The sequence below is a fragment of the Apteryx rowi genome, unplaced genomic scaffold (assembly GCF_003343035.1).
Source record: "Apteryx rowi isolate R43461 unplaced genomic scaffold, aptRow1 scaffold_1824, whole genome shotgun sequence".
Classification (NCBI taxonomy): Eukaryota; Metazoa; Chordata; class Aves; order Apterygiformes; family Apterygidae; genus Apteryx; species Apteryx rowi.
Window position 1 is genome coordinate 1 of NW_020448113.1, and position 14,948 is coordinate 14,948.

At 52.0% G+C, this 14,948-nt stretch overlaps 1 protein-coding gene across 1 annotated transcript; it reads left to right on the plus strand.

Moving 5' to 3' along the window:
• The first annotated feature begins 10,623 nt into the window (after positions 1-10,623).
• LOC112964014 (olfactory receptor 14J1-like) lies at positions 10,624-11,578 on the plus strand. The gene has a single exon (XM_026061582.1). It carries the CDS (start codon positions 10,658-10,660, stop codon positions 11,576-11,578), a length of 921 nt encoding a protein of 306 aa, XP_025917367.1. The 5' UTR covers positions 10,624-10,657.
• Positions 11,579-14,948: the final 3,370 nt, after the last annotated feature.

Sequence of the window (14,948 nt, forward strand, 5' to 3'; positions counted from 1 at the left end):
TAGCTGTGCACAGCATGAAGATCCCCCTTGGCCTTCTCTTGTCTAGGCTGAACCTACCCAGCTCTGCCCAAAGAAAGCAGGATCCTTCCCTCTGAAAAGAGCAGCATCACCCAAGGAGCCAGCTCCGTGCCTGATCTTGTGCTGATCACCCCCACCTGTTTCCAGGCTGCTCTCCCAAACAGGCTGTCTTTTGGGGGCAGAGGTCTGACCCCCATTTGCAGGACAGGGTCTGTGGCCATCTGAGGACAAGATCTCTGAGCCCAAAATATGCTCTGCCAAGTTGGAAGCATAAAGGATCCAGGGGGAAGGAGCAGAGGTTCTCCCAAACAAGTAGACGCCTTGGGTTTATTACAGGGTGAAGGTTTCATTTCCTATGTGGGCATTTCCAGCAGGCTCTTGAGAGCCCCAGGGGAGCTGCAGAACACCCGCAGACTCCAGAATGCAAGACCCCTTTCCTTCCACAGCCAGATGCCAAAGGGGAACCCACTCCCAGGGAAACCTGGCCATGGATTGCCCCCCAGCCTCCACAAGGGGACAGAGCCAGCCCCACAGGAGCCTTGGGGCTGAGGGCAACCCCATCCCCAGGACCCAGGAGTCCTGGCTGCCAAACTGTCCCCTGAGCCAGGCGGGACCCTCAGGCAGGGCTCTTGTGGCAGCCCCCAGCCCTCTCCAGCCACAGCCACAGGCCGGGATCCACAGCAGTTTTTTCAGTTAACAGTCTTTGTGCGACACCTCGGGAAGGAGCTCCCAAAGCCCTTACCCTTGGTGGAGAGCTGCAGGAGTGTTGGCAGCAAGGAACTGTGGTGCAGGCTGATGGTCTTGGTCCAGCAGTTCTCTATCTTGCTTGCCCCCTTGCCTTCGGATTGCCTCTCCAGCTGGGGAGGAGGGATGGTCTTCCTGTCTTGTCACCCAAACTCCTCTCCAATGTGCCCCTAATATTCTGCCTCTCAGCGAGGGGCCCCAACATGGCCCTGCTACCTCCTGTCCTCATCCTTGCCGTGGAGCGGCTCTGAAGAGCAGCAGTGGGCAGCGCGTGAGCAGTGCTCAGCAGCTCCTGGGCCTCACAGGGAAGTGAGGGCACCACTGCACCACCGGGGAGAGCTCCCTGTGATGTGCACATCCCACTGTGACCTCAGCTCGTGTCATCTGGGGGCTCAGTAGGTCACCACCATGGAGATGGAGCAGCCAGGGAGAGAGCTGAGAGATTTCCCCTCATGTTCTGGAAAGCAGACACCTCCCGTCACCCCAGTTATTTTCCAAAACTTGCTGACTAATCCTTCAGGAACATCCCCAGATGGTGCCAAATGCTGTGAAATATCTAAAAGGTGACCCTGGAACGGTCACTTCTGTGCCCCTGCACTGTCAGGTCTCTGCACTGGGCAGAGCTGTGTGGGAATCTAGGCCTTTGGGGTTGGTTTGGGATTTGGCATTTTTCAAAGACAGGATCAAAGTCGTGTGGGATGAAACAGCACAAAGTGTGGCTACAGGTTGAGATGCTTTGGTGAGCCTCAAAACTGGTTTCTCCTGTGGGCCGCTCTTTTTGTAGAAGCAGAATGTAAGACAATCTGGGACAGGACACAGCCTTCCTCATTGAGGCATCAAAGCAGGCTCCTTGGTTTTCAAAGTCCTCAGCAAGGTTTCTTGGTCTGTGGTGCTTAAGATAGAGCTGATATGCCAGAAAAGAGCAAAGGTGTCCTTAACAGACATCATCCTGAGAGCTTTATCTGGAACCCTGGTCTCTGCCTTGCTACATAGCCATGGTTACTGTAGTGCATGAGCACAGTGCTGCCAATGAATAAGAAAGAAAAAATATATGGAAATGGTAAAACTGTATGAAGTTTTGGAAATGATGATTTCTTGTCAATTATTGCATTGAGGTACTTTTTGAGAAGATTTCAACTTACGACTAGGATCTCCTTTTTGGGCTTGATTCATTTGACCACATAGAGAGGCTATTGCTGCCCGAGATGCCCTGGGATAGCTGTGTTCCCATGTGGTGCTGGAAAATTTTGAGATGGCTCCTACAGGACCTTAGCTTGTCATTAGGAAATGTATCTCAGAACAACTCATTTGAGACAACTTAGTTCCCTCCATTGACTAGAAAGGGAACTCCAGACAACTGGGTCTGGCATGGGGTGAGATCAACCTCCTCCCTGTTGTCCCCAAAAATGAAGTTACACTTCATTGACTGTGGAGGGAATGAAAAGGGAGTGCAGCTAGATGTTTTAGGGACTCCTTTAAAACATCGTGGTAACACAGGTATGTTGAGATTTGTGCAAATTTGGCCACCCAAAAACAGATGAAGCTGGTCACCCTGCTTTCCTCACCAGTCGAGAGAGCCCAACACCTCAGAGTGCGACTTGCTCTGTGCAAAGAGTGAGGAGTGGCACGGGCAGCAGTGTATAGGGGTGGTTTTCTGAACACTGGGCTCTGTGCTAGACAGAAATATCTTGTTTAATGGTGTAGGCCAGATTATAACAGAAAAGTTTAGAAAATGACATTAAAAATGAAACAAGAAAGAAATGAAGCAAAGATTTAAAGCAAAGAAATTCTTTGCTATACTTTGCACCTTTTTTGTGCTCTTATTGTCTTTCTTCATTTGTTTTGTTTCAGTATACTAGTCTTCTGGGGTCATTCCGCATTATCTTTTTGTCTGAAAAGGAAAGAGATTTTCAGAACTGGGGTGGGATGCAGTCACAGGGTCATGGGTGGCTGCTGCCATTGCAGGTGCCCTGGTCCCCTCTGCCCAGCCTCCCTCTGCAGCTCCAAGGGGCTCTGGTCTCCCGCAGGTCCCCTGTGAGAGCTGCCAGGCCCAGGCAGGTCCCTCAGAGACACTGGGGCCTCTCCAAGTGCTGCTGGGTGCTTGCGGTTGGACACCTGAGCTCTGCCTGGAAAGGTGAAGAATTGTTTTCAGTATTACAAAAAAGAAAACCCCCCCCCCCCACATTTTCATCAGCTGAAATGACTGAGTAATTTTAATAAAATGTCAGTGTTTTCCCATGATGGCATCATGGAAATTTTGAGGAAAGGAATGAAACTCAGTAGAAGAAATGTTGATTTGCCCGTTAACTTGTGTTACCACTGCTCTCTCTTATGCTGTGGATTTAATCTCAGGAACCTTTCACATATTTCTACATGTCCTGATTAAATTGATCATTTCTAAAGTCAACTCTGCATCAGACGATCTGGGCCTATGCACCTTCCATAGTTTTCCAGTCTTCCTCCTCCCCTTACTCTTTATCATTCAGATACCTCTCAACTCTCCAGATGCTGCTTTAAGCTGCAGGGAGTGTAAARCTTGCCTCATCTTTCAGGAGTTCCATTCTCTCTTCAGCCAATTCCTGTATTGTGTTTCTGTCCATCCCTTCCTATCTATTTGTGAAGAACATTTCAAGGAAGGTTATTCCTTGTAGACTGTGGCCCTCACTGGAGACAACTTGGACTTGACATGCAGTTGAGGATTGTATTTTATTTCTTATGACACTGGGTCAAGTTTATTTGTGTTTGATGGCAATTAAGACAAATCCTTCTGTGCCTGTTTGCAGCTAGTTCTCTAAGGAAAGCAGGTGGGAATTGGTGCACATGAGCTGTAACATTCAACTGCAGCCTTGAGTGGCAAAAGGTTAGATTTGAACAAGAGTGATCGAAGTCCCCAGTGGCTGATGAGGGAAATGGCAGGGCTGGGGAGGTGGGGAGGAATATTTTGCATGGCTGTCTGACCTCCAGGATGGTGCTTTTCTTACATGTCTAGACTTCGTTAGGAGACACTCAGGATCAATATCAGTTGGAGAAGGTGGATATCACTCTAGTTTGTAAGCTTAAAAATAGGGAAACCTTTAAAAGCAGAAATCCTTTTTTTTTTCCTGCTCAGTGAAATCTTCCTCTTGTAAATACACTCCTGAAACCTCTCCAATTAGCCACAGCACAAGAATTGAAGAGCTGAAGAAAATTATGGGGAGAGGCATGGCTCCTTAGGGGTTTTTGCATCTTAATGACTCCTTGGGTGTATTTGGTGCTGAGTCCATAAACCTCTGAAGCTGAGAGGAGACTGAAGCAACCTCTCAAGAAGTTTATGTCAGAAGGAAATCCCCAAGTTTCTTGAAGCGTTAATGGGTCCCACTGAGGGCCATTACTGACAAAGGCTCCCCAGGGGCTGATTAGAGCCGAAAGTTGGAGGCCCTGATTGCAGGTAGGCAGAGGCAATGTGCAGGTGGCTGTGATGCCAAGACAACCTTGATTTGTGTTATCAAGCAGAATGGCCAAGACCCACAGCCAGCCCTTTCGTGGGGAGATCCTTTCCCTCACATGTCACTCAGGGCTCTTCCTGGGGGCAGTGTCAGGGTGGGGTTGTGTGCAATGCCTAGTGCAGGAGAACGATACAGCACCTCCTGGGCTCCGTGCAGGTGAGGAGGCAGCAAGGCCACAGTGCTGTAAGGAAACGTCATCTTCTCGTAGGCCTCTGTGGCAGAGACACTAGCCATAGCAAAGCAGACAAAGACCTCAGTTTTTTTGGAGGGTTTCAGCCTTGGCATTGCCCTCTGTCATCTCCACCACAGGCTGTCCTATGCGGTCCCAACCCTTCGCCTGTTTCTCTGCAGCCTGTAGACACCCAACCTGCTTCCTCACTTTGCTCTCACTGCAGGATCTCCCCACCTTTCTTGATGTCCCTCTGTCCTAGCTGGCTGCTCCTTGAAACAAAAGGCAAGGGGCTGATCATGGAGTCCCTCTGGGWGTCCTCTTGCACCACAGCACTACCATATGAGTGACATTCTTGTTACCTGAAGTGCAGTCTGAACCTCTCAAGATGCACTTTGTGGCTCTTTCCCCTACTCATGCTGCTTCCCACTACCAAGAAAAGCTCCATCATCTCTGAAACCACCCTGTCACAGGCAGTCACAGGCTAAAGAAGCCCAGGTCCCTCAGCCTCTCCATACAGGCCATGTGCTTCAGGCCCCCAACCCCATCTTGGCAGACCTCCTCTGGACCCTCTCCAGTTGCTCCCCATTCCTCCAGCACTGGGCAGCCCACACTGGGACATGCTATTCCAGACATGGCCACACCAGTGCTGTGTTGAGGGGGATAAGAACTGCCCTTGCCTGGGTGGCCATGCTCTTCCTAACACAGTCCTGTATGCAGCTGGCCTCATTTGTGGTGAGCACACATCACTGGCTCATATGGCACCCCTTGTAGCATCCAGGGTCTTCTCCTCGGGGTCAATCCTCTGCCAGTCAGGTCTCTGCCTGTCCTGGTGCACGTGCTGTTCTGTCCCGCTGATGAGCCTTTCAAAGAGGWCAGGATGCAGGGTATACCCCTGCATACCCCACCTTTCCCTGGCTTCCTGGACAAGCATGACCCATTCATGAAACCCCTCTGAGCTCCATCATCCAACCAGCTTTTTGCCCATCTGGATGTCTACTGGACATCCACTACTCTCTTCTCCTCCACAAGTGCAGGTCTTTTATCACAGAAGGCAATCAGGTGGGTCAGGAATGATTTACTTTCAGTAAATCCATGCTGACTGTTACCAAGCACGTGCTTCATGATGTGCCCAGAAAGGTGATCTGAGAGGACTGGCTCCATGACACTTTCCTCAGCAACATGAGGCTGAAGGGCCTGCAGCTCCCTGGTTTGTCCTTGTGGCCTTTTAAGAAGATGGGCACAGCATATTCCTTCTTCTGGTCTTTGGGACCTCCCCTGATCTCCACAACCTTTCAAAGATGACAAAGACCAGCCTTGCTGTCAGAGCAGCCAGCTCTCTCCCTGTCCATGGATGCCAGCCATCCAATCCCATAGACATGTATGGGTTGAGTTCTTACAAGTCATCCCTCACTCAGGACTTAGGCACTGCAGGTTGGTTTTCTCCTCAGGAGTCCTGACTCTAGGCACAACAACCTGGGGAACTTTGCTGGTGAAGACTGAAGCTAAGAAGAGCTGGAGTTATTAGAATCCCTGCCCCATTTCAGCAGTGAGCCCACATTTTCTTGTTTTTTCTTTTACTGTCACTGAAGCAGTAGCAGCTCTTCTTCCTGTCCTTCACATCCCCTGCAAGTGTCTCTGTCCCAGGGAAGCTTTGGCTTTCTTAACATCATCCCAACTTTGCTGGACAATATTTCTAAATTCCTCCTTTGCAGCCTGACCCTTCCTCCCCTTTCCGTATGCTGCCTGATTGCCCTGGAGCTCACGTGGGAGTTCCCTGTTTAGCCAAGCTGGGCTCCAGAGATGTCTACTAATTTTACAAACTGTTCATTATGGGGCATTCTTGTGCTTGACAGGTGCTGTCCTTAATGACCTGCTGGCTTTCCTGAGCTCCTCTGCCCTTCAGAGCTGCCTGCCTTGGTCCATCCCATGGAAGAGCTCCATACATCCAAGCTACATCTTCACACATAGGGCATCCCCTTCCTCAACTTCACTGGTGGTCTCTCTTGAAGAACTTCTACCCTGCCGTTGAAGGACGCCAGTCATGCGAGTGATCCCACCACATCTCAGGTATTCCAACCATGTGGCAGTCCTGTGACAGCTTGTGCATCTCCATTTGCTCCTGCCTGCTCCCCAGGCTGTATGTGTTTGCATATATTTTGGCTACAGAACCGCAGCTGTGGCGCCAACCGAAGATTTGTCACAGGGAAACCTGTTACCAAGGACCTGATGTATGCAAAGGCTTTGATTGCAAGTGATGACAGTCTGTCATGGATAGCAGGTGGCAATGTAATCGTGAAAGGAGTTTGCCACTAAGAGAGCAAACCGTGCAGTGCCCAAGGCCAGGGAGAAACAGAGCTGGGCCGTGCAGGAATGCCAGGAGAGGGGTTTGCTACCTGAGCTGCCTCTGCAGCACCATTGGGCCTGTGACAGAATCCTTGAACCAATCCCCAGGAAGGACAAGGTGCCAGTGAAGAAGTCCCTGGGCCTGGGCAGCCTGTGATCCAGCCACTCTGTGGACATCGCTAGCCTAGTCTAGGTTCATATCATATTGGGGGGTGAGAAGAGTTTCAGGAGGAGGAGAGCTAGAAGGGTCTGAGCATGCAGCGACTACGGTGGAGACATTGGTGTGATGTGCATCCCATTTATGCAGCATGCTTGGATGTGGACAGTACTTTGCCTAAAGACAGTGGTGGGATTCATTTGTTTGGGCACAGGTAGGAAACCCAAGATGCCCTGGAACACTTGCCCAGCACACACTCCAAAGGGGCATGACTTTCCTGTAAGTCCCATGCTGTATCTACTAGAGACATGTGGTTGTGCTGGACACCCAGGCATCTGAAATGGCCATGCCGGCGTATTTCTATGTCATGAAATCAAGTGTCTGTACTGAATTGAATTAGCTGTTTGTAATATTGGGATCTTCATGTGTCTCAGTTTCATAGTGAGTGGGGCTCTAATTGTAGTAGGCATCTAGTGTCATTTCAGATAGCCAAGAAAATCCCCCACCTGGCCCCCACCTCATGCTCTAGAAGGATTCAGGTCTCACACTTGTTCCATCAGAGCAAGCAGACACTGGTACATGCCGGGGACCACCTCTCTCTCTTCAGCTGTCACCAGGTGTTTGTGCGTGAACAACTGACTCCCATCCTCCATCTCCAGTGATCACAATGGGAGCTTAGACAAGGAGCTCCCATGCATACACCTCTGTTTTGCTCACTTTGGCTTAGTAAGGGAATCCCACCTCCTGTGTGTTTGTGGGGTTCACGGGAGGGATCTGAATCCCACTCCAGCCCAGGGGCTTCGAAACAGGCATGAGATGCCTAGATTGGCTCATCTGAATGAAAACCTGAACCATGTATCAATGAACTCTCTTCTTGTCCCCATCTAGATGTCCTGCCTAGTTAAGAGATGGGAATAGGGACTTCCAGAGTGGGACATTKCCACCTCTTGCAGATAACCATCCTTTGATGAAATAAACTGCAATGCTGGAATCCATCTCTCTCCACTGTTTAGAAAAGGAAAATAGCTGATTATTTTAGTCTACTTCAGTGAACATTCCCCAGGAGGAGGGAGCTCAAGGCACAGAGAAATTCATGCCTTTAACTAGGCCCCTGTTCCTGAGTGGGGCCAGTCTTCAGGGACAGAGGGAGCTTATGGCAACCTGGCAGCACTGCCCAGGGACAGTTGTGTGCAGGATCACTGACTGCTGCTGCTGACATAAGATGAGATAAGACAGTGAGATGTGAAAGGTAGTTTGGAGTGGGAGGACAGAGGAGAGCTCATTGTGGGAGAAATCTTCACAGATCTTTGTACAGTAAGTCTTTGTACAGTAAGTCTCTGGCTGTAGAGCAAGACTACTGAGCTTCCTGGAAAGGTCTTCTGAATTCAGCCAATTCTGTGACTGATAGGGTTTTAAACCTATCAGTCTGCTGGCTTCTCCTTTGCAGGGAAGGAGGAGATGCTTCAGAGCAGAGATTTCCTGTCATACTGTCACAGGGACAGGGCATCTGGCTTCCGTTTCCCAGGAACTGCTGCAGGGATGTGAAGCCGGGGAGTGCACCCTGGTCTGCCTAGGGCTATGATTCAGAGCAGTGTCCCTGCACCCCAGGGTGCTGTGTGCCTGCATCAGTGACTCTGCTGGCTGTGAGGGTTAGCACTCAGCCTGCCTGGGGAGCTCCCCACGGCGCTGCAGGGAGAAGCCCTGGGTGGGAGGGGTGACCCCTGGCAGGGCAGATTCATTCTCCCATAGAGTGGGTGCTGCGTGGGTCAGAGCTGCTCACAGCTCCAGCTCACCAGAAGGACATTTTGAGAATGGAGTTTTCAAGAGGACTTGTCTCTGCATGGCGGGAATGGAAATGCAGCAGTCAGGTTTAAACAAGGGGCTAGGCTTCTTAACCATCACACTAAGAGATGAATAGGTTTGCAAGTGCCTTCACCACTCAGCTTACAGACAGCACCAACATCACCTTGCCAGTCTCATCAGAGATGTTCTGGTCTGCTCTTTAACACCTGCAAACAGAGAGATGCCGCTGTGCAGTTTCCTGCTGCTTGGAGGTTTCTGTAGGGCAGAGCTGAGATCACAGGGGGTGGGATGGGATCTGTGTGGGCAAAAAGGAAGAGCTSCCAGSAAGGACATCTCCAAGCAGCAGAGAGATGGTCAGAGAGTGAGAGGAAACTGCTACAAGACACCTCATGTGAGGTTGGGGTGCAGGTGGTTCTCTGCCAGCCCCTGCAGTGCAGATGCTTTCCCCTGAGCAAGCCCCCTTCATCTTTCCTCTGCCACCCAGCAGAGCCTTCTGCCCTCAAGGCCATGGGATATCGGACAGGAATTGTGCTTTTGGCAGCCAGAGCCCCAGAAGAAGAGAGGAGCAGCTCTGCTGCCACCTGCCCATTTCCTAAAACATGACAAAGGGGCTGAGAGCAACCGCCCTGTGATGTCTCCATCTGGGAGGTGGTGTGCACAGCTGGGTTAGGGGAAGACCTTCCTCAGTGTCCCTCGCTCTTTCTGTGTTTGCCACCCTAGGCAGAAGCATCAAGGTGTTGCTCCTTGTTTCTCCCCCTGTCCGGGCTGCTCTAGTTCTTGCTCTTGGGCTTTTGGGGGAGGAAATTTGCAGCTACAGTGTCTGACCCAGACCCTGTGGTTCCTGCCACAGAGTTATCTGCAATGGAGTGAGAGGATGAGGACCCCTTCTTGCCTTTGGGGCTCAAAGCCACCCAGTCTGTGGGGCTGGAGAATGAGCCCTTCAGGAGACCCCACCTTTAAGACACTTGACCCTCCCTGGGGTGTGCTGCTGGGTTGTGTGCTGCCATCGAGAAGGGCACAGCTCTTCTGCAGGACATTTGTGATAGCTGAATGTCCCCTGCAGAAGGCACAGAGGTGCTAAGGAACTGGAAATGCTGCTGGGGGTGGCTCTGTGTGGGCAGCTGAAATAAGCACTGTGTGTCTTTGGCTAGAAACTGAGTGTTGAGTTCTCTCTCTGTACCAGAGGCACATCACAGAGTCCTTATTCTGATCATTGGAGCCATGTGCTATGTCCCACCCTCTCCATTGCTCTCAGGACATCTGAGCTGAGAAAGGGAGGTGAGTGTGGAGATCTGCGCTTTGCAAGTGGCCACCACCTGTCGGCATGGGCCAGTTTCCTTTAAGGGTAACTTGCAGCTGACATTGTCCTCTGAGAGAGATGCATGCCCAAGGCAGCTGGGAATGGGACTGATGTGGAGACCAGTGTACCAGCTCTGTCCTAGGGCACAGGGAGAGCTTTTGCCTCTCAGGACTCACTAGTCYTCAYRYGGAGAGCAGTGGAAAGGTTGCATATTCCTACCCTGCAGAGCAGACAAACAAACAAACAAGCTCCCAAAAGTTATTGCTGTTGCTTTCCTGGTCAAAATGCCTCAGACTTGGAGGTGAAGATGTTGAACTGCCCTTCTACACTATAGCAGGACTGACCCCTCTAGAGTCTGTGGGCAGAGGTCCATGCTCCTTGTGACACACACAGCCAGCACAAACTGGAGCTCCAGACAGGAAGCTGAACAAAGGTCTTGCTGAGAAGGAGAAAAGCAATGTGTGTGTGTGTGTGTGTGTGTGTGTGTGTGTGTGTGTGTCTCTGTCTCTGTCTCTGTCTCTGTCTTTGTTAGCGGGGGTGTCTGTGAGAAAGGGAAAGTTTTGATCAGAAAAGTCACTCCTGACTTGTCACTGTTTTTCCTCCTTGGACAGTCCCCTCTGCCCAGAGGGAGGAAAATGTCCAACAGCAGCTCCCTCAACGGGTTCCTCCTCCTGCTGTTTGCAGAAACACGGGAACTGCAGCTCTTGCACTTTGTGCTCTTCCTTGGCATCTACCTGGCTGCCCTCCTGGGCAATGGCCTCATCATCACAGCTGTAGCCTGCGACCACCGCCTCCACACCCCCATGTACTTCTTCCTCCTCAACCTCTCCCTCCTCGACCTTGGATCCATCTCCACCACTGTCCCCAAATCCATGGCCAATTCCCTGTGGGACACCAGGGCCATTTCCTACTTGGGATGTGCTGCCCAGGTCTTTCATTTTATCTTTCTCATGTCGACTGAGTATTCTCTCCTCACTGTCATGGCCTATGACCGCTTTGTTGCYATCTGCAAGCCTCTGCACTATGGGACCCTCATGGGCACCAGAGCCTGTGTCAAAATGGCAGCCACTGCCTGGGGCATTGGTTTTCTCTATGCTGTGCTACACACTGGAAACACATTTTCAATACCACTCTGCCAAGGCAATGTCGTGGACCAGTTCTTCTGTGAAGTTCCCCAGATTCTCAAGCTTTCCTGCTCAGACTCCTACCTCAGGGAAGTTGGCCTTCTTGTGGTTAGTCTTTGTTTATTCTTTGGGTGTTTTGTTTTTGTTGTGCTGTCCTACGTGCAGATCTTCACAGTCGTGCTGAGGATCCCCTCTGAGCAGGGCCGACACAAAGCCTTTTCCATGTGCCTGCCTCACCTGGCCGTGGTCTCCCTGTTTGTCAGCACTGTCATGTTTTCCCACCTGAAGCCCCCCTCCGTCTCCTCGCCAGCTCTGGATCTGGTGGTGGCTGTTCTGTACGCAGTGGTGCCTCCAACAGTGAACCCGCTCATCTACAGCATGAGGAACAAGGAGCTCAAGGATGTACTGAAGAAATTGATCCAATGGGTATAAGGTCAGCACCAATAGTGATCCCACGTGCATTCACTCTCCATAATATCTGGCATCAAGGTTGTATGTTGTGCATTACTTTCTTACTTTTCTCTTTTGCATCCATGCTAAAAAAACAAACAAAAATATATCCAGTTCATGTCACGTCTCCTCAGGAATCTCTCATTTGAATCTGACTCAGAGACCGCATTGAAGGAGGAAGCCAGTCTTCCCCCTTCCTCAGCAGAGACTGGGGATCCTCAGAGCCTGCTAGTCTGAGCTCCTTGAGATGCCCTCAGGGCAATGCGGAAAGTGTCTTTGCAGTGTCTCTTTTGACTCTGATGCCAAGGGAGCTCAGGGGGACAGAGTCAGGCTCAGATGAGTACAGGCAGGGTCAGACCATGGGTTCCATGTCTCTTAGGAGAGCTCAGCACCCCTGGCCACAGTCACAGTGTGATCACCTACCCCTCTTCGGGGAGGGTAGCAGCCTGCTGTCGCTGTGGCTGGTCCCTTCCCTCTACAGAGCTCCAACGCACCCAGTGGAGCTGGAGTGGAGGGGAGGAGAGTCTGGACAAAGCCCGTGGGAACAGACCTTCTGCTCCTCAGGACCATCCCTTCACTACTACAGCAGGCATTTCCTCACTGCAGCCTTCACGTGGGGGCTGCAGATTTCCTGGAGACATGTCCACCAAGAACAGTAGGACTTTCTCATTTCAGGGCTTCTCTCCTCACTTCCACACTGTCCTGCTCTGCTCTCATGTGTGTATATGGCCTAAGTGCTCTCATGGTAGTGGTATATTCCTGTGAGCATAGGCAGGACCAGGCACTGGGCACCCTTATGCCAGACCTGGCCTCCAGAATAACATTTCCATAATAAAAGGGGATCTTCCTGTGATGTGCCTGAAGTCTGGCCTTTCTTCAGAAGCTGATGTCAAAACTATGCCCAAGGGATTGCACCACAAAAGGACCTGCTCTTCTGCTTGTGAACTCCATGGGCTCCAGGGCACGACCTCAGAGTCCCTGTGTGATCTTTTAGGGACTGAGGGCTGGAGTCAGGGCTCACCTCTAAATGAACAATGGAGATAGTTAATGGTCTCTGAATTACCTCTCTGGGGCTGTCGCACAGGTAATGGTGGTGATGAGAGATACCCATTCTAGTGAAGGAAATCTGACCCCCAAAGAGAGCTCAGGGGATCTCCAGGGACAGCATGTGCCTGGAGTGGGCAGTGAGTGAAGCCTCACAAAATGAGGGATTGTCCATAGTGGAGTAACCAGAAAGTAAAGCACTAAATCCAGGTATGCATGGGGAAATGAGGGCTCTGCAATCCCCGAAGAAGATTGCAGTGGGGACCCAAGATGCCCAGGGGAGGGGCACTGGAGAGTGATTCCTGCACCCTCAGAGAAATACCACAGGCTGGAGCTAGTGCCCACCCAGACACATCCCCTGCCATTGCAAACGCCCTGGGGTGACTCTGAGCCCCACCCATGAGCAGAGACACGTGCCAGCAGTATCAGCAGTGGTGATCCAGATGGGTCTGCTTCCCACTCTGACCAGCACGAACCGTCGCCCCACAGGTGCTCACTGCAGAGCAACACTGCCAGCCCGGAACCCTGTGGGGAGCACAGGGCAGGGGTGCAGGAACGGCCAGGCCAGCATGGACACAGTCATATGGGGAACAGCTCTCTGGGGAGCAGGGATGTCCCAGGAGAAAAGCCGGGCAGCACTCAGAGACAGAAAATGAGGAGAACCAGGTGTCTCTGTGCACCAGCTGGGGGCAGGTGGCTCTGTCCCCGGGACAGCAGGAGCTGCTGGAGGGGCTGCAGGACCAGGGCTCTCGTGCTGTGCTGGGCAGCGGGGTGGGCATGGAAAGGCTGCAGGCAGACAGGGAGGGGGATGTGCTGTGCACAAGAGCAGGGGAGACAGAGAGTGACTGGCTTCATTGCAGGGCCTTGTCTCCCCTGCCAGGGAACTGCTGCCCTTGTTCTTGGGCCTGGCCTGAGTTACACTGTGGACATGCCTGTGCCTGGCCCTGCACCTCTCAGGTCCTGACCTGACCCTTTCCCTGTCCTGCTGACCTGACTCCCTGTCTCTACCTTGGACCTGCCTCCTCACTACAGTCAAGAAAGCCTTGTCAAGGGAAGCTGAGACCCGAGCAGATCCCAGAGAAGGATGTAGGTACAAAAGTGATCCGATATCCATAGCAGCAGCTCTTGCCTGACAGCCAAATTAAAGGTGTAAGGAGAGCTTCAGATTTGGACCCCTACCCAGGTAACACTGCACAGAAAGTCTTAGCTGGATGAAAAAGGAAGGGCAGCCATTTGAGGTATGATTTTATGATGGATAGTTAGGAAAGCAGGTTTTTCTGTATCACAGCTGGACTGTTTATGCACCATTTGTCATGGGGTTCCTGCTACAAAGAGGGTGTTGTTTGGAACAGCAAGAGCGGAGCTGCTCCACGCAGAAAGGAGAGTCAGGAGCCGAGGGTGCTGTCAAGGCAGGCAGGGCAGTGCCGCACTGACAAGAGGTGCTGTCTTGCAGTGCCCGGACAAGAGGAGCAGAGCAGGTTTGGGGATGATAACTGGGGTCAGGCACAGTCCAGTGATGGCCAGAAGGACTTGAGGGCTCCAACCAGCCCTGCTTTGTGTGGGAGGCTGGACTGGAGACCTCCAGAGGTCCCTTCTCACCAAAACTCCTTTCTGATTCCATGAATTCTCTGCTCTGGAGGCACTGCAAGCTCACTCTGCACTGAAAGACCATGAAAGTCCAAGCGTTCCTACCCTAGAACTGGCATCCACCCTGCACATGGAGCCTGGATGGCCACACAGTCCAGTGCCCTGGCCATGCAGCCGAGGGCAGGGGTCTTTGCACCAATTTCCCAGCTCCTCCCCCTGCTCCTGGTACTGCTGGTGCTGTGACCATGTCAAACCCTCCTGCTGCCAGGCTGCTCCAGGGACYGAGGCAGCTCCAGCTCCCTCCAGGGCTGCACTGGAGCCTTCCAGGAGCAGGCTGAGGTGGGGCTGGCACCACCAGCATGGGTCAGGAGAGGGCAGCTCCCCTCTGCCACGCTGGGCCTGGGGCTGAGGATGGGGCTGGGGCTGGGCACAACATTTCCCTGGGGAGCTCCCTGAGGAGCCGCTCCAGGAGAACCACTGTGGAGAAATGGTTAAGCGAGAGGGGGCATGATCTGATTGGGATGAGCAATCCTATTCTCAGGGTAAGGGAAGGAATGTAGGCCAAGGCGAGCGAGCCTTGCAGCGGCCGAGCAAGCCTTGCAGCGGCCTTGAGCACTACAAAAGAAGGTATTCACAAAACTGGTAAACAAGTCTGGACGGAACTAGGTTCCATAAATGTCGATGGAGCGCGGACAGCAACCTTGCACCAATCATGTATCCG